Below are 27,167 nucleotides of genomic sequence, written 5' to 3'. Positions count from 1 at the left end.
GTTGCACTATATCTTAATACTTTTACTGTGTTTTTATGTTTATGAATCACTTTGAAAGGCCTTGTGCTGTGTGAATAAACTGGCCTCAGCTCTGGCTCCATGTATGGACACCTTTGTGTTGAACCAGCTTCTAATCTGCAAACAAATCTGGATTTAACGGGGTGCTCATGTGGATTTATGTAACGCAGACTTTTGCTTGTAGCGCTTGGAAATATAAAAAGGCCTTTCATTTACGATGTTACTTAACATTATGGCCTGGTTAGGGTCAATAATCAACAGCAAATGTGTTACTTCAAGTCAAGCAGGGCTGCACAATGAATCCACATTTGATCAAAAATCTAATATAGACTAGTGCAATGTTTAAAATAGCAATAAGAGCTAGATAGATACACTGAAAAAAATTGGAGTGACATTTACTTCGGTAACAATTTCCACGCAGAAATTCTAAGTAAGGTTCAGGTTCTTTATTTGTACCCGTAGGTAGATTTAGTTTGCAGAGAATCACATCTCAAATAAAAAGGACTAGTAAAAAGTTCAAGTACACCCTGCTCCGTCAAATCTCAAAATATTTCAAAAACATTTTAAGAAAGAAAACACTAGTACAAACATGGACATTCAAAATTCATAATTAAATAAATAGGCATCTGAGTGATGTGTCCTATGATGTGTTAATGTGCAATAGCTGCTGGGATAAAACTGTTTGTACACCGCTTCGTTCTACTCTTTGGGACGACTAACCTCCGGCCCGAAGGACGAAGCTTGAATTGTGAGTGCAGAGGGTGGGAGTCATTACATGTTACTTGAGTCATCGTCTAATATGGAGCTGGATAACCGCTGTAACTGCCTGAGGTACAGGGTCTCCAGGTTTAGCTGTGGCTCACCAATCAGTCTGCTGGACCACTTTACGATCTGACTCAGAGAGTTTCTGCTCTTGAAAGTCAGGTTACCAAACCATGACATTAATGAAAAAGACAGAATGAACTCGATAAAAGCACGATAAAACATGATGTTAAAATATGACAGTGTCCTAAGACAGTACACACGCTGGTGCCTCCTTTTGCACACAGCTTCACAGTTTGGATCAGAGCTCAAGTTTGAGTCAATAATTGTCCCGAGATATTTGTATGATTGCACAAATTCTACTTTCTGATACGCGATTGTTAAGACTTCATGTATGTGGGGATGTCTTCTAAAATCAATGATCATGTCCTTGGTTTTGCTTATGTTCAGTTGTAGATAGGACTGCTCACAAGTAAATGTAACAACCTATATTTCAAGTAACATCTACTTACAGTTAGGAAGTGTTTGTTACTAAAGGGAATCAAGTTAACTTTACTGTCAAATTTCAGTTTTTGTAAGTACATTTGACTTACTATTGCATAGTAGACTTTACTTAAGATTACATTTGCATCTTATTACAAATCTCCAGTAAAACATATTTGGCTTTTCAGGTTGTTTTTACTTGCTATTCTTACATTTTATTTAATAAATATGTAGGTAATATCATTTCTTCTACATGCAATTCTTATTAAAAAAAGGCTACTAAGGCTACTACAAAACATGAAACAGTGGACACTTTTAACCCTCCTATTGCCTTCGTTACCCCCCCCCCCCCCCCCCCCCCCTTACTTTGGTGTTCGCGGTCAAATTTGACCGGTCCTGTTTTAACTGCTATTACATTAACACAAAAACCATTAATCATCACCACATTTTATTTAACACCCTTTCAAACTGTACATATTGTATCAGACTACTGGTATACATGAACAACTGCAGTAAATATACAAAGAATAGACACTGAACATGTATTGCGTGTGCCAGGTGTGATCCATGTGGGGGGATGGGCACATAAGAGCGGGACATGTGTCAAATTGTTCTGTGTGTGTGTGTGTGTGTGTGTGTGTGTGTGTGTGTGTGTGTGTGTGTGTGTGTGTGTGTGTGTGTGTGTGTGTGTGTGTGTGTGTGTGTGTGTGGTGTGTGTGTGTGTGTGTTTTATCTGATCCGGATGGTTCCTAATTCCTTTTCTTCATGGCGGTCATTTTTGACCGGTCACACCATGGGTGTTACAAAGTTGACTAAATCATCCAAAACTCAATGAAAGTGGTGATCAGCTATTTTACATGTTCAACTGTGAAGGATATCATAAAGCCTTAATGCATGCCTTACATGAATGTAAAACAAAAAAGTTATGATTGATGAAAGTAGTACATCGGTCAGATTTGACCCGAAGACAACAGGAGGGTTAAACAACACATGTATTTGTTGTTCTGTTGTCTGCTATAGATAGATACTTTATTGATCCGGATCTGGGAATTGTTTTCATTACATAAGCAGAAGTGTGTTCAGACATTCAAATACTTCAAAAAGTGGAAAAGATCATTAACAATTAAAAATAAAATGAAAAAATGAAAAAAATGATATCAAATATTCTGGATAATTCAAATAAAAAATACTACAGGATCCAAAATTGACTTTATAAGAAAGGAGAAACTATGTAGCAGTGAGTTATCAATCAGCAAGAACACATATATTGTTAAATGCTCTTTATATTGCAGTCCATCTCTAGAGAAAACGTCATCTCCCAATCCTCTACTTCTGGACTGGAGAGTTTTTTTGTCAGCATCATCTTGCGTGCACGTTTTATTATCTCTACTTTCACAGCTCGTTCCCACATATCGCTATCTGCAGCTGTGATGTCAGGCCGAGGCGAGATAGAAAACAAAAAACACTTCTCTCCTCAGAGTCAGAGTGACCTGATCTAATCTCATTCATGTTGCAGCAGATTTGATGCTGGAGGAGTTTGAGATATAGAGGATGGGACAGGGACGACCTGTTGCTGTGCAGAGAGGTGAGAATCTGAATGATGAATCCGCCCAAACAACAGAGGAGAATCCCACTAGAAGCAAAGATGTATTCTCCTTCCTGACCACCTGTTAACTCTCACCTGAAGGATTTCAATCAGAGTGCAGTCACTTTCCTGTAGTGTGTTACATAGGTTTTGGTGCATGTAAATGGTCTGCAAAAGCTAAAATCCACGTGCCAGCTAACCAATCAGAGCAGACTTGGCTCTGGTTTCAGACAGAGGGTGAAAAGAGGTGCTGCAGCACAGGTAGTATGAGAAAAATAAAGAGCTTTTTGAACATTAAAGCATGAAGACATGTCACAGTAGAGACACTACATACTGATATACACCTGAACATCAGCAGGAGAGGACTCTTTAAAGTAGAGACACTACATACTGATCTACACCTGAACATCAGCAGGAGAGAACTCTTTAAAGTAGAGACACTACATACTGATATACACCTGAACATCAGCAGGAGAGGACTCTTTAAAGTAGAGACACTACATACTGATATACACCTGAACATCAGCAGGAGAGGACTCTTTAAAGTAGAGACACTACATACTGATATACACCTGAACATCAGCAGGAGAGGACTCTTTAAAGTAGAGACACTACATACTGATATACACCTGAACATCAGCAGGAGAGGACTCTTTAAAGTAGAGACACTACATACTGATATACACCTGAACATCAGCAGGAGAGGACTCTTTAAAGTAGAGACACTACATACTGATATACACCTGAACATCAGCAGGAGAGGACTCTTTAAAGTAGAGACACTACATACTGATCTACACCTGAACATCAGCAGGAGAGGACTCTTTAAAGTAGAGACACTACATACTGATATACACCTGAACATCAGCAGGAGAGGACTCTTTAAAGTAGAGACACTACATACTGATATACACCTGAACATCAGCAGGAGAGGACTCTTTAAAGTAGAGACACTACATACTGATATACACCTGAACATCAGCAGGAGAGGACTCTTTAAAGTAGAGACACTACATACTGATATACACCTGAACATCAGCAGGAGAGGACTCTTTAAAGTAGAGACACTACATACTGATATACACCTGAACATCAGCAGGAGAGGACTCTTTAAAGTAGAGACACTACATACTGATATACACCTGAACATCACCAGGAGAGGACTCTTTAAAGTAGAGACACTACATACTGATATACACCTGAACATCAGCAGGAGAGGACTCTTTAAAGTAGAGACACTACATACTGATATACACCTGAACATCAGCAGGAGAGGACTCTTTAAAGTAGAGACACTACATACTGATATACACCTGAACATCAGCAGGAGAGGACTCTTTAAAGTAGAGACACTACATACTGATATACACCTGAACATCAGCAGGAGAGGACTCTTTAAAGTAGAGACACTACATACTGATATACACCTGAACATCAGCAGGAGAGGACTCTTTAAAGTAGAGACACTACATACTGATATACACCTGAACATCAGCAGGAGAGGACTCTTTAAAGTAGAGACACTACATACTGATATACACCTGAACATCAGCAGGAGAGGACTCTTTAAAGTAGAGACACTACATACTGATATACACCTGAACATCACCAGGAGAGGACTCTTTAAAGTAGAGACACTACATACTGATATACACCTGAACATCAGCAGGAGAGGACTCTTTAAAGTAGAGACACTACATACTGATATACACCTGAACATCAGCAGGAGAGGACTCTTTAAAGTAGAGACACTACATACTGATATACACCTGAACATCAGCAGGAGAGGACTCTTTAAAGTAGAGACACTACATACTGATATACACCTGAAAATGAGCAGAACACGTCGTCTTCAACACATTTGATAAACTCTCTAATGGCAAAATGCATATCAGTTTTTCCAACCATGCAAAAATATCAGGAGAGCTTCTAATGCTTTCTGTAATTTTCCATGTCTACAAAGCTATCACGCACATATAAATCCCACCTGTCACAAACAGTTTCCCACCAGATATCGACCCACTTACTGTACGATGGCATGACTTCGCAGGGCTACTAAGGGTCAGAAACTTCACAAAGTACCTTTATGTTGTGATCAGACAGAGCCTGAGGCAACAGTAAAGCATCTAGCAGCTGCTTTTGCATTCCTGAGTTATTGCAGGAGCACTCTGAGTGCATGGAGTTGAAAAAGAAATCAACCCAGAGCAACCAAGCAGCCAATATCATTGGCATTTTCCCAATTGTCTGATTGGATGAACTGAAGGCGTTTTGCTGTTGCTGGATACTTGACCTTTATGTCGTCACTTGAACTGTTTTTAGTAACTATAAGGTAGTACACAGTTCATAGTTTGTGTAGAGCTAACATTAGCACTCGTTGGTCAACAAATAAGCCGCTATTTTCTTTAAATCATCCACAAATTCCACAAAAAAGACAGTGTGTCTTACATTTTGAACTTGCAAAAGAGTCAGATTGAGCCTTTAAAGGTCCCATGTCATGGCCATTTCTACTGATCATATTTCCATTGTTGAGGTCTACTAGAATAGATTTATATTGTTCAATGTTCCAAACTCACATTGCTTTCTCAAACAGCATCTCTGTATAGTATGTGTATTCACTCTCTGTCCTAAACGGCTTGATGGAGCTCCTGCCCCCCCCGCTCCCTGTGAGCCCAGTGTGCTCTGATTGGTCGGGACGTTGCGAGGCTCGTTGCGAGGCTCGTTGCGAGGCTCGTTGCGAGGCTCGTTGCGAGGCTCGTTGCGAGGCTCGTTGCTGCGATGAGCGGACAGGTTTCCGGGTCGGCGATACAGCGAGACACAGCGAAACTCATCCTGAGCACACACAAACACTCACAGCCGAAGTAAAAACAATAAGTGTGGCTTGATATTGAGTAAGAAAAAGGTTTATAACGCTGTGAGAATGGGTCTGCGGAGAGCATTTCTCCGCGATCCCAACTCGTCTATTACCAACCAGGGAGTTCTATGCAAGTCAATGGGACCCCCTGTTAGTTGAAAATGTACGCTAAAGGTCCTGGTGTGTGAGGAGCTCCGCGGATTGGTCCATTTTGGTTCCGGGAACCGCATGACGTCATCCAAATGGGAAAGAGAAATGTCCAACGAGGCGTTCTGGGACAGGTATTTTCTGTGTTAGAGTTTTACTCACTACAGGGTGTACTTTGAGGGTTTGTGACTCTGCAGACCGTTTACATGCAGAAAAACCTTCATAACACACAAGGGGACGGGTAATAACCGGAAAAGTATGACATGGGCCCTTTAAGACTCAAAAGAAAAGATTAAATTATAAGAAAATGTCGTGTTATGTACAGCTGAAAAGAAAAACCCTGTCCTACTTTGAGCTAATGGCTCACTGTCTGATATATCAAATGTGGTACGTGAGTTTTTGGGATGGAGCTGTTTCATGACAAATTGTTGATAAGAAAATACAAGGCTGTCATTTCCGAAAACACTTTTGAATCCTGCAGATTCAGAGCTTCTTACTGCTTTCCTCGGAGAGTTTTTATAAAGATTTGGTTCCTGATAAACTTATCACAAGGTAGTCATGCAGAAGTTTAAAATTGAAGCAAAAATAAATGTTGTTTATAAATCTGTTTTGCCCCTTGCAATCTTACAGAGTGATTAAACTAGAACATGGTCATTATTGGTGTAGAAAACTGAATGGTATCTAGTCTTCATGAAGGTTTTAATTTACACATGTGCTTTTTACTCAAGTGTCTCTGAGATTTTAGCCGTTGCAGACCATTGAGATGCACAAAAACAAAAGAAGTAGAAGAACGGACAGAGGTAAACACACTGAGGATATTGGATAAGAAAAGACTCAGGGGATTGGAAGGGGTGTCACACAGGAAATATGATTTTATGAAACACCTCAGTGGGAATCAGTAACCCTCCCTCTGACCAGAAATTGGTGTTGAGTGCAGCAGAAAGAAAACAGCAGGGAGGGGACATGGTGCTGAAATAGACTGCAAGGCTAACATAACTAACATTGTTTTATTTAAACAATCATAATCTAGATATCTATTAACAGTTCTAGCAAACAAACTAGAATAGAATATAAGTTCAAGATAAGGAAGTCCAGCACTGTGTTCTTTGTCATAGAGATACAATACAATGTTATCTAATAAGTTAATAAAAAAAACACATTTTTAAAGAGAGTGAGAGTATAAGTGATATTCATAGGCGGAGTTTGACATTTGCGCTTGGGGGGGCAAACCTTTTTTACTGACGTCAGTACACAGTCCCAACTATTGCGTGGGGTGCTACGGATACAGTAGCAATAAAGCCAGCGCTCACCGCACCGAGTATGACTTTTCCACATACGAACACAACTCGTCCCGTCATGCACGCCTCGTGCCCGCCGTACACACACACTCATATGGAAGGGGCGGTCTCTCCCCCCAACAACAGTGCGTTACATAACTGTAAAAAGTATCATAACTGTGCACATCTTATACTTATTTGATAACTACTACATCCCTTGGTTACTTGAACACGCTACAATATTATTAACCAGTGTCCTACCTTATTAAAATATTGATATACGAAATATTTGTATTGGAACAGATTTCGACGTAGTAATGCTGTAACATATTTCAGCCACTAGGGGGGGCAATGCCCCCCCTGCCCCTCCGCAAAATCCGCCTATGGTGATATTCCATTTTAAAGTGGACCTATCATGCTATATTTGAATAATATAGTGTAGGACCATACCTATATAAGGCATATTTATACTTTTTTCTTTTCAAAATACCAAACAGATCATGCATTTTAGCCATGCCTCATTTCGCTCAATTTGCACTTTTTTGCAAGGGCAGATTCAGTGAGAACAGCACCACCTACAGGCCTGGCATATGTACGACAGCGTCTCCAGCGCTTTCGAACGGCAATGGCCGTGGCTGTCTCCTCCTGATTGGTGGAGTTGGCCCAATAGCCGTAGCGCCACCGTCCTGACGTCAGGACAGTGTTCAAATCTGGATCAGTTTTTATCAGATCCGTTGCAGCCCCTTTTTTAGAGATTTGGGTATGGAGGAAAATAGAGAGGGTTGTGTTTTCTGACACTTGGTGAGTTCCCTGGAACACCGGGGACACATATTCATGTAGAAAAGACGTACAAAAGTGCATTTTGCATGATAGGTCCCCTTTAAATAAAGAGGCTGGTTCTAAAAGCTGTTCAATCCCCTATGTTGAATGCCCAATAGATATGAATAAGGGCTGCACAATGAATCAAAATGGTATCGAAATAGCAAAGTGGACGAGAGCGATGTCCAAATTGCAGTAAGCTTAATATTTGGTATATTTGGTACTGAAACTCTGCCGCACGGTCCCCTCGTTCCTTGGAAGAGGCGGAGAGGTGGGTGTTAGTCATCTGCTGGTGGACTAACCGGAGAGAATTACAGTGCTTGCCTCGACGGGGAGGGATTGCATTGAATTAAAGCAGCGGGAGCAAACACTTGCCTCGGGGAGGGAGAAAAAAAGCCACAGCGGAGAATAAACAGAAGGGTAACCATGGTAACTATGGACGGGAAGTCTTCTTCGCTGCTTTTGTGGCAGACTACAGCGCCACTTACAGGCCTGGCATATGTACTACAGCGTCTCCAGCGCTTTCGAGCGGCAATGGCCGGCCGTGGCCCAACCCCACATTCCCCTGATATGTGGAGAGTTGGCCCAATAGCTGTAGCGCCACTTCTGTGACGACATAGAAGTGTTCAAATCTGGATCAGTCTGTATCAGATCCGTTGCAGCCCCTTTTTTAGAGATTTGGGTATGGAGGAAAATAGAGAGGGTTGTGTTTTCTGACACTTGGTGAGTTCCCTGGAACACCGGGGACACATATTCATGTATAAAAGACGTACAAAAGTGCATTTTGCATGATAGGTCCCCTTTAAATAAAGAGGCTGGTTCTAAAAGCTGTTCAATCCCCTATGTTGAATGCCCAATAGATATGAATAAGGGCTGCACAATTAATCAAAATGGTATCGAAATAGCAAAGTGGACGAGAGCGATGTCCAAATTGCAGTAAGCTTAATATTTGGTAAAGGCTAAATATGGTTAGGGTTAGGGTTGCCATATTCTACAATTAAAACAAAACTTGCATTTTTTAAGATGGTAATTCACTGTAATATCTGTAATTGCAATATCCGTGAAAATAATCACAAAAACAAGTTATTTTTTCCAAATCCTGCAGCCCTGATATCGATCACTCTTCTTGACATTCATTAAAGCCATTTTCACACAAAGGAAGACAGGAAAAAAAGCTTTCTGCATGACATCGATCACCTCGGCTAACGATCACAGCCGCTCAGTGGGCGGCGGTGACATCATCATCATCATCATCAAATGTTTTTTTGCTGCGTGTACCTTTTAAAGTTCTTAACAAATAATCTGAGGGGAATTTCTTGTAGTTTGTTTTTGACTTGTAATGTGTCCTTTTGTAAAGCACTTTGAGCTGCATGTGTTGTATGAAAAGTGCTATAAATAAAGCTTCATTATCATCATCATCACCATCATCATCATCATCATCATTACATTACATTACATGTCACTTGTTAGACGCTTTTATCCAAAGCTCAATACTGTGGACAATCCCCACAGGAGCAATTTGGGGTGAAGTGTCTCAGGGACACAATGACATGCTGACTGCAGTGGGGTTTTAACCTGTGACCCCCTGGTCCGAACACCAACGCACTAGTCCACTGCGCCACACAGTACAACTCATCACCTGATGACCCCCCCCCCCCCCCCTCCCCTTTTAAATCAGTGCTCAGGGTCAAAGCTTCAGGGTAATGAGAGGCGGCTGAAAGACAGACTGTCTCTCTGATAAAGAATGTGTGTGTGTGATCAGTGTTTAATAAATGGACAAGTCAAGATGAAATGTTTAGTTTGCTGGGGGGCCTGTACGTTCTGATCAAAGCCTTGACAGAAGTAACACTGTGTTCAGGACTAATGCAAAGTATACCTCCATTATTATAGAGCAGCCACTGAGTCCATTTCTCTGTTAACTGCATGTGCTTTAAAAGATCATGAGTGGGATTATTATTCAGGGAGAGATTTCTTTTCAACCAGCAAAATAACTGGTACCAGCTGTTGTTTGAAAGGTCAAACAGCTCAGTGTTCACCTGCATGCTACTTTCAGGTCGAGACTGTCAATGTGTATCTGGAGCATTTTGTACTAAAAGCCCCACTCCACAGAAACAAAATAAAACACATATTTAGTTTATATTACACTTTCAACAATGTATTCTCATCTTCTGTGGTTCAACTAAGCCTCTCCTGCCACTAAAATGCGAGTTTCTTCAGCGTAATTTAAAATGTGACACACAACAAAACAAATTGGAAGTTGGATTTGCCTGCTCTCTGAATTGTTTTGACGTTTTGAAGGATTTAAGTTCCTCAAAGACCTTTTTTCATGACGAAGAAGAGACAGTGAAGACGGCGTAAAATGCAACAATCGCACATGCAATATCGTTAACGGAAGAAGACTAAAATGTGGGATTAAAAATAAAAACGTTACAACTATCTCTGTTCATTTGCGTCACATTCAACCTTCTCTTTCCCCTTTTTCTGTCATTCTTGCTCTCGAACACACACATCCTAGTTTGTTTCTCTGTCCTTGTCTCATTACTCATTCCTGATAATTGTGCTACTGATCAAAAAAGAGTTTCAGTTCTTTTGGTTGGGTTTTGGAGGTGGATTACTTCTGCATGTTGGGATGTGGAGATTGTCTCCATTGGTTGTGACTGACCCTAACGTTTATTTTACGATTAATCTGAAGCGCACCAGTAATGAGTCGTTTTCTGACGATTGTACTTCCTGGAACATAATGAACTGTCCAATATAAATGCAGCTTCATGAAAGAGATGCATGTTGTATTACAAGTGAATCACTGGGTCATTTCATTCTGCAAAGCCTCTTCAGTTCAGACTCTCCAGGTCAGATCAACCATCACTTAATTATTACAAGAACATCAGAGACAGGACGGGATGAGCCTCACAATATTACCTGAGACTGTAACTTCCTCTTCTCTTGATTGCATAGTACCAGAAAAGGAAGTACAATGTGCGAGCTTTTCTCCTTCAATGACTCAAGCACTGGAGATCTCTGAATGTATGTATACAAATAAAAGCATTGTCCTTATAATACAAAACCCAACAGCCGAAATGCAGAAACACATTCAAACATATCCCAAGCAGCCAGAAACAAAACTCTGAATGTTTGCTAGTGTTATTTTCGTCTGCCTAATGTTGAAAACAAATGTATTTCTACTTAATAAGGTGTTAGTATGATCGTTTTTGGAGGTTTTTCTGCCGCCAACAAGTAACACAAAACTATTGTTGGTATTGTAAATCTTTTTTTCTTAGGCTCACTCCAACTAGAGCTGCATTCATTTGAAAAAGTTCAATTATTTTTGACTGATATTGCAAGTGAATTTGGTTCATAATTCTTGTTTTGATTGTAAAATACATTAAATGATTATAGGGATGGGGAAGGTGTTTGACTATGTGTATGTGTATATGTGTGAGTATGTAGGTGTGTATATGGATATGTGCATATATGTATATATGTGTATGTGTGTGTATGTACATATGTGTATATGTATATATGTCAATCAACAGGTAAAGCAGATTAATAATAATAATAACAATAATAATTAATAATAATGATAATTATTGCAGATTATAGATTATAAATAAATCATTTAGGGACAAGGGGGTGAGATTAAATAAGTTATACTTCTTCTCACTCCTTTTCGAACACTAGATGTGGGACTGTTTATGTTGCTAATGCTGTTGTTGTTGTTGTTGTTGTTGTAAATGTCATTTTTTTGTTTTGATTTCTCTTACATGACTATGCACTGCAACATTTGTTTTGTTTTGTAATTATTTATTTTACTTGTTCGAAATAAAATGTATCAATCAATCAATCAATCAATAGTGTGAGTTTATATTTGGATCTTTGTATAAGTCTACAAAAAGTCTGCAGCTGCACAATACTTCATTCGAAAAGTATTTGGACACATAATTAGACTTTAACAAGTACTGTGATTCCTGCGATTTGAATACTGCACTAGTCCATATAACTATTAGTACATTTGGATTCAACGTGCAGCCTTACCCACAGCAATGCTCATACATAAAGGTGTGGAAAGACAATCACTCAAGTGAAAAAGAGAATCTTAAACATAACATGAACATAGTTGGATGACGACCAAAACAGAGCAAAAAGGAAAAGAAGAATTGGATTTAAATTAGCTGGAAAGCCCCCCAAAAAAAACTATGAAATGACAGCCCTTAGGCGACGTGATTGTTTTATGCGAGAAAGAACATTCCAGCCTTTCCGAACACGAACAAGTTAACCCTTCAGCGCTGTCAGCAGCATGGCACATGGTTTACCATCAAACAAGGCGACAGTGTCACAAATAATGGTGAGGAACGTGCTTCACTATTACCTTTCATCAAAACGTAATTGCCTTCAATGCACTCGTGCCTTAAATCGTGTGTGCAGACACAAAGGTGCAAGCTAGAAGCCACATTAAATATATTTCTTCTTACTATCTATTTCCACATGTATATATATTTTTATTTTTAATCTTTTAACTTTTTAATGCTATTTCATTTCTATTTCTAATTCTGAAATATTTTGGACTGTTTATTTCTGTGTCTTAGTTTCTCTTATGTACATTGCCTTGTGTTTTTTATGCTGCTGCAATGCAAACATTTTCCAAATTGGGATCAATAAAGTACGGAGAAGCGGGCGAGCGAGCGAGCGAGCGAGCGAGTGAGCGAGGACCGACCGACCGACCGAGCGAGCGAGCGAGAGAGCGCGCGAGCGAGCGAGCGAGCGAGCGACCGACCGACCGACCGACCGACCGACCGACCGAGAGCGACCGACCGACCGACCGAGCGAGCGACCGACCGACGAGCGAGCGAGCGAGCGACCGACCGACCGACCGACCGACCGACCGACCGACCGACGACCGAGCGAGCGACCGACCGACCGAGAGAGCGAGCGACCGACCGACCGACCGACCGAGCGAGCGAGCGACCGACCGACCGACCGACGACCGACAGACCCCGACCGACCACTGACCGACCCGAGACGAGAGAGCGACCTAGCCGACGACCGAGCGAGCGAGCGAGCGAGCGACCGACCGACCCGACCGAGCGAGCGAGCGGACCGAGCGAGCGAGCGAGCGACCCGACCGACCGAGCGAGCGAGCGACCGAACCGAGCGAGCGACCGACCGACCGACCGAGCGACCGACCGACCGAGCGAGCGACCGACCGAGCGAGAGACCGATCCGACCGAGCGACGACCGACCTCGAGCGAGCGACCTGACCGACGACAGAGCGACCGACCGACCGACCGAGCGTAGCGACCGACCGACCGACCGACCGAGCGACCGACCGACCGACCGACCGAGCGAGCGACCGACCGACCGAGCGACCGACCGAGCGACCGACCGAGCTAGCGAGCGAGCGAGCGACCGACCGAGCGAGCGAGCGACCGACCGACCGACCGACCGACCGACCGAGCGAGCGAGCGACCGACCGAGCGAGCGAGCGACCGACCGACCGACCGACCGACCGAGCGAGCGAGCGACCGACCGACCGAAGAGAGCGACCGAGCGAGGCGAGCGAGCGCGACCGACCGAGCGAGCGAGCGAGCGACCGAGCGAGCGAGCGATGCGACCGACCGAGCGAGCGAGCGATCGAGCGAGCGACCGCCGACCGACCGAGCGAGCGATGCGACCGACCGAGCGAGCGAGCGAGCGACCGACCGACCGACCGCAGCGGAGCTAGCGACCTACCCTACCTACCTACCTACCTACCTACCTACCTATCTATCTATCTATATATCTCTCTACCTACCTACCTACCTACCTACCTATCTATCTATCTATCTATCCATCCATCTATCTATCTATCTATCTATCTATCTATCTATCTATCTATCTATCTATCTATCCATCCATCTATCTATCTATCTATCAGGTTTCAAAGCTGTCACATGTGACAGACGTGATGACAAATATTGATTATTTGTGTTTCTTTCTTTACCCTTTTAGAGATTGTGGCCTAAAAAAAACAACCATTGACGCTCGAACAGATAAAAAGAAAATACCTTTTATCTTTTGGTTCAATAAGTCCTAATGATGTTTGCCTGAAGGAGCCCCATTACAGCCACTTACAGATTATCTTCCAGCAAAATACACAAAAAGGCTGATTTGTTATCATGTGCACGTTATCTGCTTTTCTTTGTAAGGGACAGCTACTGTAAGAAGTGTGCCGAGCGTGTGATGAGTCACCGCTCAGGGTAAGAAAATTACAAACTTGGAATGAAACATATGCAACTGTTTACGTAGTGTTACTAATTGCAGTAAAATACACCAACCTTTACAAAAATGACCCTATAGCATAGCAACTTTATCAAATCTGGAGATAATTATGGGTTAATGTGCAGTGAGGCATTTTATTTAAAAATGATCATATGGCTTAAAACCATTTTTAAATGACGGTCGCACTGATCAAGGTTTTTTGTTACTGTCCATCGTGTTCACTTTAGTGTTTACTTCCTGTCTGTCTTCTTCTGCTGTTCCCTTTAGTGTTTACTTCCTGTCTGTCTTCTTCTGCTGTTTCCTTTAATGTTTACTTCGGCCCAATCCCAAACCACTCCCTCGACCCTACCCCTCCGTGGCGGAGTGAACTCCGTCTGTAGCCACACTCGCAGCTGAATGAGGCTCCCTCCTGTCAGATGGAGGGAGTAAATACAGCAGCAAGCTTTGGGACAAACTCCCCTCTCTCCGGCAGAAACAGGAAATGCAGTGACTGTATGTAACAACGGTTTCAAATCAGCTTCTCTTAGACAAAAAATGTAAATTAATAACTCAAATAAAACTCCAAACATCTTTCATTGTGTTACTTTTTTGTAAAGCTCTTTTAGTTTTAAACCTGATGTTTATAAGCTTCTTAGTTTTTGCAACAGTCTGTAAATATACACAACTTTATAATAAAATGCACACATTTACCTTTTTCTAGACTAAACACAGGTATGAGCCTAAGTTAAAAAAATATGAGGTTATCATGAGGTTGTTAACATCGCAGTTTATCAGTGGATGTTTGCTGGAACTACTTTTTAACAGCGTGTTTCCTGACGGACACACACAGCGTGACTCCGGTCAGGTAGAGACCGGTCTCAAGTCAGCACCGATGCAGACTCGCTGTTTGAGGGCTTGATAACCCACTCCCCCTCCACCCCGCTCCACACTCGTTGGTTTGGAACAGCACTTAATGTGGCGGACCCTCCGCGCGAACGCGCAAACGGAGGGGTAGTGTGTAGGGGTAGGGTGTAGGGGGCGGTTTGGGATTGGGCCTTACTGTCTGTCTTCTTCTGCTGTTCTCTTTAATGTTTACTTCCTGTCTTCTTCTTCTGCTGTTCTCTTTAGTGTTTACTTCCTGTCTGTCTTCTTCTGCTGTTCCCTTTAGTGTTTACTTCCTGTCTTCCACTCTGTTTTCTGATGGAGAGATATAATGTTTGTTTGTCCACATCTGACGTTAAATTGATCGGATTTCTCTCTGTGGATTGATATGACTGCACTTAATTCCCCTTAGCAACGGTCGGTTCTCCTTAGCAACGGTCTATTAGCAATAATTAACAACCTCTGGAACATCCAAATGGACCAATCAGAACAGAGTATTCAAATAAGCAGTAGATAATGCCATAACTAAGTGAAAGGAACTATTGCAGTAAAAGCTTAATCTCTTGTGCAATTTGTCATTTTTCCACATTAAGCATTTAAAATTCCTACATTCTTAGTTATGAGCAACTACATTATAATTAATGGAGCACTTTGACAGCAAAATGCCACATTAACAGCGTTGGCGGGCAGCACACGTAGAGAGAGTTTTCTTTTCTACTAAAATACTTTAATTGCAGTATAATAAAGCTTGTCAATGATTGTTGACTGCATGATTCACCACCATCACTGATGAAGATGTGATGTGATGTATGACTCAAGTCTCTATAGCACTTCTACATCTTAAGCATCTTTTGAAAATAATAATAAAGCATTGTCTTTCAAGGCGTTCGGAAAGAGGATTCTTCAGGATTCACTTTGACGTCAGTACACCCAGAAAAGCAACGTTGTTTCCGGCCTGATAAGATGCAATACTTAGTCATAGAGATATCTAGTCTATGACATATGAGTCTGCCTTATCCTGATGCTACACATTCAATATATGATATACTGTACTGATATACAACTATCTTGTCCGGCAAGTAAAAACTTCTCTAAAAGTTGTATCAGTCTCAGGGACACTTTTAGGACAGTTTGTCTTGATGTGATGAAGACGGATCAACTGTAATTGAATGGACAGATAGAAAGCTACGACTTGACTCACTATGAATCCCATTTTCTAAGCAATTTGTTAGATAATTTTCTTGTAGTAAAAAGGGATTTGACCCTTTTTGATGGTGTTTTTGTGTATTTTATGCACCCAACAGTAGGGCTTAGGAGGAGCACGTAGGTTTTCCAGAGGTATAAAATGTAAAAAGTCATTTCTGTTGCAGGTTATATACTAATAGGGCTTCAGGAGGGTCACAAAACTCAAGAAGAAGGAGTTCGATGTGCAGAAATAAGGACATGATCCCTCACCAGATTTCCACCAATGCATGAATTGTTCTCACTTGGCTAAGTCAAAAGCACCACCTCAGATAATTCATTATATGAGTTCATGAACACATACATTAAGTCTCTCCTTAGCGTGTTATGATCAGTGTATAAGGATTATTCACCACCAGGAACAACAGTAGGGATTTCATGTTGTAAGTGGCAGCAAAAAACTACATTTTAAGCGAATTACAAGCACCAGACTTGGGTGGAAAAGGGTAAAGACACACATGGCTGCCTGCACAATTCAAACCATTATAACTATGCTGTAGAGAAATGGTTCGTATCCAATCAAAATCAAATCAGGATTATAGTTTCTGGAAAATGTAAGACTTCAGGCAATAGTTCGGCTAATGGTCATGATTTTCACGACTCGGTTTTACAAGTGTTTGTTAGATTACCCAGCCTGCACAAGATTAAGTATATAAGCTTTAACATGTAGAGTATTTCTTACCACATTCCAGAATAATGGGTTAAAGATGATGGCGATCACCGCGATGCAAAAGCTGGAGTCTTGAAAGTTGATGTATTTCAGGACTTCTTTCATCAGGGTCACGTCCATCTGAGAGACACAGCCATACACAAAAACACATTTTCATTGAAAGAAAGATGTTTTTTCTCATCCATCGCTGGTTATAACATATTTTTAAATATCTTAGGAGTTCTGTATGGCAATGGAAATACTATACAAGTTTTCCATTCAAATTTAGTGCAATATTTAACAACTTTTTAGAAAATCTCCTAAATCAAATCAAATCAAATCAGGTTTTATTTATATAGCACATTTAAAAGCGATTTTTGGTCGAGCCAAAGTGCTGTACATGTAATAAAAACATATTACTACAAATCACAATAAACGACAATAAATTACAACAGATATATCTTAAAAACAAAATAAAAATAAAACACACGGAAAAGTCAGGAGTCGTGCTCCGCTCTAACTAGAAAAGATTACATTACATGTTACTTGTTAAGATAATGCAAACTAATGTTTGTTTTCCAGCCAATTCTGATATGAGAATAAAAGCTGTTGTACGCATCAAGATCCAGCGGGGTACAATTAAAACCATTGCCAAAAAAGATGCCAAGAACAAGATAAAGCACTTTAAAGATTTATTTTCTTAGCCTGTAAGATCCTTTTTTATTGTTAAAGTTATATTTCAACTTTAAAAGCTGGAAGTAAAATAAAAAGAGCTCTACTTGGACCAACCTGTTCTTGTCCGTTTCTTCACTTCTGTGTTGTGTTGTGTACACAGTAATGGACTTTCATACAATGTTCTCATCGTGAGCAAATTGGACAAACAGATGACCTACTTTTTTGAAATTGGACCATTGCAAATTGGCCAATAATTGTATTTAATGACTGATATGATGTGGAGCAGCATAGAGGCATTTTGCTTCTGTCACACAGTGTGCTTTTGCCTTGTCTTATAGGTCAATGGCCTCAATTATGTTTGGATGCTTTTTAAATCTCCTAAAGATAATGCAAACTAATGTGTGTTTTCCATCCGATTCTGACAAAAGAATAAAAGCTGTTGTACGCATCAAGATAAACACTTGGTTGCACAAATTCTCCAGTGGAGTTCAACTAAAACCATTGCTAAAAAAGATGCCAAGTACTTAAAGAGAGTGCCATTTAAATCTCAAAGGATGGATAACCATGTATTTCAACTTTAAAAGCTGGAAGTAAAATACAATTATCTCTACTTGGCCTGTTTCTTTACCTACTTTCTGAAATTGGACCATTGCAAATTGGCCTATAATTGTATTTTAATGACTGTGATGTGGACCATTTCTCTTCTGTCACACTGGAGTGCTTTTGCCTGGTGATGCAAGAGAGTAAGAGCATCAACGTATGTCTTACGGTACGTCCACACGGCAGCGTGGGCGTGTCTGGCGTGCGACCAACAACCAATCACATTAATCTCCCGCCCCAGACACACAAGCACGCGGTTTGATTGGCTAGAGCAGGGGTGTCAAACTCAATTTCATCGCGGGCCACATTAGCAATATGGTTGCACTCAAAGGGCCGGTTGTAACTATATAAATATACATATATAAATATATAATATATATATAAAATAATGTATTATATTACATTATTGCCTCTGAATTGGATTATTATCGGATAGGGTAATAACTTAGTAACTAACTACGTTTGAAAGCAGAAGTCCAGGGCAAATAATTGCAAGTCTCTTCAGTGCGCATGTCTCAAAACGAGATGCATTGTGGGACATGTAGTTTATGGGCAACCTGCTTCTGTAAACTGGCATGTAACCGTATAATAAACGTATTATATTCTTTGCAAGCTCTTGCGGGCCACATAAAATGAAGTTGCGGGCCGGATTTGGCCCCCGGGCCTTGAGTTTGACACCCCTGGGCTAGAGCTTGTACTGGCATATGATTTGATTGGCTGGCACTTCCGTCGACGCTTGAAAAGTTGAACTTTTCTCAACTTTCGAAGCGAGCAACGGAGGCAAAGCGACGCGACGGAACCACAATGCAGTTCGGCAAAGCGTGACGTCACCCCATTCAAAGTGAATGGGAAGCGTCTCCGTTGAAGCACGCGACGCTGCCGTGTGGACGGGCCGTTATAGGTCAAGGGCCTGAATTATGTTTTTTATCATAGTGTTGGTGCAACAAGGAACATATAGCAATTTCATACAGTTTTAAAAGGGCACATTTTCAAAAAAAGGAGACCATTGTATTAAAATGATTAGTGTAACAGCAACATAGGTAGAAGTCATCTTGGTGTACATGTATCTAGACATACAGGCTGTCTCTATCTCTGACACAATTATCTTGCTCTCTCTCATTTAGGGATAGTTCATATTTCTTAAAGTAGTATTAATAACTTATATGTTTTCATTACACAGTAATGGACTTTCATACAATGTTCTCATTGTGAGCAAATTGGACAAACAGATGACCTACTTTTTCGAAATTGGACCATTGCAAATTGGCCAATAATTGTATTTAATGACTGATATGATGTGGAGCAGCATAGAGGCATTTTGCTTCTGTCACACAGTGTGCTTTTGCCTTGTTACGCAAGAGAGTAAAAGCATCAACGTATGTCTTATAGGTCAATGGCCTCAATTATGTTTGGATGCTTTTTAAATCTCCTAAAGATAATGCAAACTAATGTGTGTTTTCCATCCGATTCTGACAAAAGAATAAAAGCTGTTGTACGCATCAAGATAAACACTTGGTTGCACAAATTCTCCAGTGGAGTTCAACTAAAACCATTGCTAAAAAAGATGCCAAGTACTTAAAGAGAGTGCCATTTAAATCTCAAAGGATGGATAACCATGTATTTCAACTTTAAAAGCTGGAAGTAAAATACAATTATCTCTACTTGACCTGTTTCTTTACCTACTTTCTGAAATTGGACCATTGCAAATTGGCCTATAATTGTATTTTAATGACTGTGATGTGGACCATTTCTCTTCTGTCACACTGGAGTGCTTTTGCCTGGTGATGCAAGAGAATAAGAGCATCAACGTATGTCTTAAGGGACGTCCACACGGCAGCGTGGGCGTGTCTGGCGTGCGACCAACAACCAATCACATTAATCTCCCGCCCCAGACACACAAGCACGCGGTTTGATTGGCTAGAGCAGGGGTGTCAAACTCAATTTCATCGCGGGCCACATTAGCATTATGGTTGCACTCAAAGGGCCGGTTGTAACTATATAAATATACATATATAAATATATAATATATATATAAAATAATGTATTATATTACATTATTGCCTCTGAATTGGATTATTATCGGATAGGGTAATAACTAACTACGTTTGAAAGCAGAAGTCCAGGGCAAATAATTGCAAGTCTCTTCAGTGCGCATGTCTCAAAACGAGATGCATTGTGGGACATGTAGTTTATGGGCAACCTGCTTCTGTAAAGTGGCATGTAACCGTATAATAAACGTATTATATTCTTTGCAAGCTCTTGTGGGGCCACATAAAATGAAGTTGCGGGCCGGATTTGGCCCCAGGGCCTTGAGTTTGACACCCCTGGGCTAGAGCTTGTACTGGCATATGATTTGATTGGCTGGCACTTCCTTCGACGCTTGAAAAGTTGAACTTTTCTCAACTTTCGAAGCGAGCAACGGAGGCAAAGCGACGCGACGGAACCACAATGCAGTTCGGCAAAGCGTGACGTCACCCCATTCAAAGTGAATGGGAAGCGGCTCCGTTGAAGCACGCAACGCTGCCGTGTGGACGGGCCGTTAGAGGTCAAGGGCCTGAATTATGTTTTTTATCATAGTGTTGGTGCAACAAGGAACATATAGCAATTTCATACAGTTTTAAAAGGGCACATTTTCAAAAAAGGAGTCCATTGTATTAAAATGATTAGTGTAACAGCAACATAGGTAGAAGTCATCTTGGTGTACATGTATCTAGACATACAGGCTGTCTCTATCTCTGACACAATTATCTTGCTCTCTCTCATTTAGGGATAGTTCATATTTCTTAAAGTATTATTAATAACTTATATGTATTTATGTATAAAGTTATACGTGTTGTATCCTCAGTCAGTGTATAGACAGGAGTACCAACACAGAAACTATAATCTGTACAGTTGTGGAGAGGTAGCAGCAAAACATATTTTGGCCACCTAAAACCATAAATATCAGTTTAAATGCACGTTATATTTAGAATATAGTCACTGCTTTACCATGCCACTATACAGGCCTTACTGTTGGGGAACATTATCTATGCTTTCTTTCCTCCATTGAAAAAACCCCAGTAATATCTTGAAAAATGTGTCTGTTCTGTGAGATCAAATTCATTTGTTCTTCAAGGATGCCAGTCGGAAACATCAGTTTGTCTGACGTCAAGGTAATTCGCTTATAATATTCTAAATATAGCGTGCATTTAAACTGATTTTTATTTTGTTAAGGTGTTAAAATATGTTTTGCTGCTTCCATTGTCCACAGTAGTCCATTGCTTTCATTAAACTTTATATATATAGGGCCACCAATCCTCATCTACTGGAGGTAATACACTGATTATGGATAAGTACCTGACACAAACCCTCTTCAAAACATCTGATCCAATCCATTTAAAGCCATTTAATTTCAGTGATATTACTGAAAATGTACCCGACAATTACTCCAGCTGCTTCGGTTGTTCAGTATAAAATCATACTGGTCTCAGATCAGTTTTTCCTCATCTATTCTCAGAGATACAGGCTGACACAGGTCTCAGGTCAGGGTCAACCTGTCCAGTTTAATGAGGGCTCTGAGGTTTCAACATTAAATTCAAAATAAGAGTTTAGAAATATAATTTGTGTTGTTTTTATTTAATTTGATGCAAAATGTTGCTTTGATATGAGGTTTAATCGAAGTTTTACGTATTCATAGTCTGTGTGATTGTATTACTTGTAGTCAACATTAGATTTCTTTTTTTTTAAACTTACTAAAAAAGAAGAAGAAAGATTTTTTTAAAAAGGAAAGATTTTAAATAGAATTTTTCGTTTTGGTTGTCTTATTCCTAATGATTTTAATTGTGGTACCATTTTTGCTTTAATTCTATGTAAAAGTCTGCTCAATGTGGTTTGGAGTCAGCCCATTTCTTGTTATGAATGTGAAATGTTCCCATACAGTAAATTCCATATTAGTTTCCTTTGAGTTTGCTTTTATTTTGAAAGATCCGGCTGTACCGCCTGTTTCCTGCTGTCACGGATTCAGTTCAGTCGGTCAAACAGAGACTATCGCTGCTCGTTTTAGAGGTTAACCTGATGCATGTTAATTAAACCATCACAACCTGCTTATTATTCAACAGTCTTTAGTTTTACCTTGGAGTAATCCACGTTGTTCAGTCCTCCGCAGCAATCCAGCGGCACAGGGTACTTGTTTTCCCCGGGATTACCGTCCTGCACAGCGGCCACGTCGCTCATGAGCACCGGGGACCACCAGCCCTCATATATGTGTGAAAGATCACGAAAATTGCACAATTTTGAGTGCAAAGTCCTTCTTTTTTGGGGAAAGAGATGTGCAGTTGCTAGGAAGTAGCTACACAAGTGCTGATAACCTCTCACCCGCAATGCACCCTGGGAAATGTAGTTCATTGTATACAGCCGTTACAGTGGAGAGAAGCAGTAGTATTGGTGTCTCACGTGCACATATTCTGCATTTCAATTCAATGGGGAAAAATAAGACTTTAGCATTAAAAAAGTATAACAATATGATGTTTGTTATGACTCAAACTAGTAACAGTTTATACAGCAACCTATTTAGAGAGATTTATTTTAATTTTAGAATTGGCATCTATGAAAATGTAGTTTTCAAAAGTATTTACAAGGTCTTTGTGTGTTTCATTTCATTTAGTCTAGATTTGTATTTTCTTATTGTTTATCCTTATTTAAAATGTTCCTTATCCAGTCTTCTTTTTCCACTCCTGTCTTATTCTCCTCTTCGTTATTTACTCTTCTTCAAAATGTTCTTTCCTCCATTTCTCCACATCCTTATTTCCCATCTTCCCTTTTCCTATACCTCTTGTCTCTTCCTCCATGTTCTCTTTTCTTATCCCTCTTATTTGACCTCCTTGCTTCTTTTCCACATTTTTTTTTCATTCTCTCTTGAGTGTACTCAATGTTTTCCTTCCCTCCACCTTAATTGTATTTACTGCCTTCTCTTTTCCTCTCTGTTTCCCTCTCTGTTTCCCTCTCTCTCTCCTCTCCCTTTCCTCTCTGTTTTCCCCATCCTTTGTTTACCTCTTCATATCTAATTTTACTCAAGTCCTCTTCTCCTTGAATATCTTAGTAATTTCCTCTCCCCTTCATCTCTTCACCACTTCACTGTCCTCTGATCTTGATATTGTTTTTTCTCCTCTTGTTTGTTGACATGTTGCTATTCATCTCCTGGCTCTCTCCCCCACTCCTCTCTTTTGATTGGCTCCTCAGACCCCCTGCTGTGGATCAGAAGCCCCATGTGGAGGAGACATGGAGGGATATACTGTCTGCTCATCAGAGGAGAGAACACATGTAAAACCAGATGAGCATGACATCCAGCCTGCAGGTGGACATTATCTCTCATTAGGTCTCTCTCCTCCATCTCTTCATCCTCTTCTTTCTCACTTTCTCCTGCACCACATGCAAAAAATATATATATTTTTGAAAAATAGGCATAATTGAGTTCATGTTTGCATACATTGACTTTGTGGGGCTTTTATTTTGAAAAACAGGCATAATCTTGAGTTAATATTTGGATACACTGACTTTGTGGGGCTTTTATTTTGAAAAATAGACCTTATCTTGAGTTAATGTTTGGAACGACTGACTTTGTGGGCCTTTTATTTTGAAAAATAGGCATAATATTGAGTTAATATTTGGATACACTGACTTTGTGGGGCTTTTATTTTGAAAAACAGGCATAATATTGAGTTAATATTTGGATACACTGACTTTGTGGGGCTTTTATTTTGAAAAACAGGCATAATATTGAGTTAATATTTGGATACACTGACTTTGTGGGGCTTTTATTTTGAAAAATAGACCTTATCTTGAGTTAATGTTTGGAACGACTGACTTTGTGGGCCTTTTATTTTGAAAAATAGGCATAATCCTCAATTCACTGTTTTGATATACTGACTTTTTGGGGCTTTTATTTTGAAAAATAGGCCTTATCTTGAGTTAATGTTTGGAACGACTGATTTGTAGGGCTTTTATTTTGAAAAGTAAGCCTAATCCTACAATTCCTGTTTGAAAACAGTACACTTGGTGCTTTTATTTTGAAGAAGGATTATGATTGTTGATGCATAAATGTGGCGCTATTTTTACTTACTTTATTACTGCTGCTGGATAGCTTAACCTGTGATCATTTATAGGTTGTTTGCACAGCTTGTCACGAAAGAGGCACAAAACACAAATAAGAACCTGAAGATGAGCACAATATGTCCTCTTTAAGCCATTTGGATAGATAGCATATTGACAGTATTCAAACGTCAACCATGCAACTTAAATACATCAATAAAAATGTCTTTAGATTGAATGAATAACAGCCTGTGATGTTCTGCTTTATTACTGTGAACGATGACTGACCTTTCTGTCTCTCACATGCTATCATGGGAGTTTGATAGCGTCAGGATTATTTTTAATCTGTGTAATGATTCAACGCTTCCACATGTACAGAGAGATTGTTGAAAGGCAAACATTTAGCCTCCTGCTGTTTCTCTCGCTGTGAGAGACGGAGCTGCAGGAAATGATTCTGTCTGATATGCTGTGTTTACCTGTGAGGAACAATACGTGTGAGATGTGTGTGTGTCGTTTTCTTTCATATGTTTTTATACTTTAATATGTTTTTGTACACTGTGAGGACCTACAGGCCTGATAGGAACAGAAAGAGATTGGTCCTTAGTGATCTTTTGCAACAGCTTTGTATATTATTTGTGCAGTATTATGTGTATATACCAACCACTACACACCAAAGCAATATGATTATGTAAACCAAATTGGCAATAAACGTGATCGTCATTGTGTATTCAAGTGTTTTCATTGATTTCCATTGACTGCTACTATGCAAATGTTGTGTATATGTCCCTGACATCACTATGTAACCTTCGCACTTCTATTGGCTAGCGCTCCAACACTTTGTTCGTGATATGCTAAGGGACGGGACATCTCTAGGCCAATCACAACAGAGCCAGCCAGCTAACCAATCAGAGCAGACTGGGCTCTGGTTTCAGACAGAGGGTGAAAAGAGATGCTGCAGCACAGGCAGTATGAGGAAAATAAAGAGCTTTTTGAACATTAAAGCATGGAGACAGAATATGACCTCTTTAAGACCCCATTTACACGGGAACGCAAACGAACCGAATTCGATATCAAAAAAGTCTTCCGTTCACACGGATACGGCTCGACCCGCTGGAGACGCTGTAGTATTTAGCAACATGTAGTTCTCCATTTCCACGTGTTGCTGATGGTTGTGGTAGAGGAGCTGTAGATGTTCCACTAAAATCTGTAGCAGCAGAGGTGGGAGAGGCGGGGCTATGACTTCATCATCATCAGGAAAATGATCGTATAGGACGTACACACTGAGCCGTTTGCCCCCCCAGAGCGTTCCGTTTGCAGATCTATCCACCTTGGGACCCGTTATCGTTTGCGGGGTCCGTTTCCGCGGTTCCGTTACGGCCTCGTGTGAACGAACGGGCTATACTGTACGCGAGAGAAAAATTGCGGATACAGCCCGTTTCGTTCTCGTGTAAACAGCGCCTAAGAAACACCAAGCAGTCTCCCAGGTGTTTGCATAAGAAAGCTTTGTTATACAACATGTTACTCTTTCCTTCTTGCATCAATGATAGGATGTGTCCCCCAGTTTAAAAGTAAACACACGCTTGCATCATAGTTAACCTTTGATTTGAAGACTATCTGGAAACTGAGTAACAGGCGGCACCGTGACAACAGCTCGCCTGTGTGGACGTGACCCATCCACGCTGTTTATTTTCCTATTTCAATCATAACCAATAGTGTTTGCAATTACCTTCTATGATGGTGTGTGTGTATGTTTGTTTGATTGTGTGTGTGTGTGTGTGTGTGTGTGCGTGTGTGTGTGTGTGTGTGTGTTTGATCGTGTGTGTGAAAAGCCATCACACTTCCTGTCCAACCCACGGAAAAGTAAACAAGGTCACAACACTGTGAATGGTTAACAGCGTGTGTAAATGGAAGCGTGTGTGTGTCCTGCAAACTAAACAGACACTGAATGTGTCATCTTGCATGACATATAATTATGTGTGTGTGTGTGTGTGTGTGTGTGTGTGTGTGTGTGTGTGTGTGTGTGTGTGTGTGTGTGTGTGTGTGTGTGTGTGTGTGTGTGTGTGTGTGTGTGTGTGTGTGTGTGTGTGTGTGTGTGTGGCACATAAGGCATATCTTCCTTGTTTTTCAGAATCAGAAACAGGTTTGTTACCAGGTAGGTTTACACGTACGAGGAATTTGATTTGGTGTCGTGGTGCATAAAAACAAGAATTAAAAACACAAGAAAAATATTAGTAAAATATAACAGTATTTACATTTGCAATGGGATGGAATAGAAGGAATAAAATATGGAATAAAAATCAGCAGTAATACAAAATATTGTGTATTATTGTACAGAATCTTTTTGGTCATATACGCACCTCAAAGAGTGATTCATACCTGGTTTTCACCTACATATTGGTATGGATTCCTTTTCCTCGTGACATATCACACACACATCACGTCTGAACCCGGTTGGATGTCAGGAGTGATGTTTTCTGTCATCCCTTCAATTAACAATGATGGATGCAAGCAGGATGACTCTCTACAAATCATCCCCTGTAATAAAACAGAAATTCAGTTCCACATGATCCTATATCATCGTGCTTTCGAATGATCAACAATCACTTTCTCTGCCAGCTCTCATATAACATACAGCCTTACAGTATGCTGGTCTTTGTTGTTGTTCTGCTCCTTCTGAACATTTACCTGTACATGGAGTCCGTTTTAATCAAACTCTGGTGTTCTTTGTTTGCAGTAATTGTTGGCTTTGACCATTTCCAATGAACCCTTTCCGGGTACATTTGCAGCGAGAACATCGAGTACTATGAACCAATTGTAGGGAAGTTAACCAAAACACAGGATGATGGGCATTTATTGAGATGGACGCAGATAAACGAC

The 27,167-nt window shown here is 40.5% G+C and overlaps 1 protein-coding gene across 1 annotated transcript in view; it reads right to left on the bottom strand.

Moving 5' to 3' along the window:
* The window catches only part of pemt (phosphatidylethanolamine N-methyltransferase), a 65,705-nt gene extending 43,050 nt beyond the window's left edge, over positions 1–22,655 (bottom strand). The window contains 2 exon segments of the mRNA XM_034132838.1: positions 16,983–17,090; positions 22,335–22,655. Of these exon segments, the coding sequence (XP_033988729.1) occupies positions 16,983–17,090; positions 22,335–22,607 (381 nt within the window). The 5' untranslated portion in view covers positions 22,608–22,655.
* Between the last annotated feature and the right edge of the window lie 4,512 nt (positions 22,656–27,167).

The sequence above is a fragment of the Trematomus bernacchii genome, unplaced genomic scaffold, assembly GCF_902827165.1.
Source record: "Trematomus bernacchii unplaced genomic scaffold, fTreBer1.1, whole genome shotgun sequence".
In the NCBI taxonomy this organism is placed as follows: Eukaryota; Metazoa; Chordata; class Actinopteri; order Perciformes; family Nototheniidae; genus Trematomus; species Trematomus bernacchii.
Note: the sequence above shows the minus strand (reverse complement) of the source record. Positions and strands in the feature narration are given on the sequence as shown.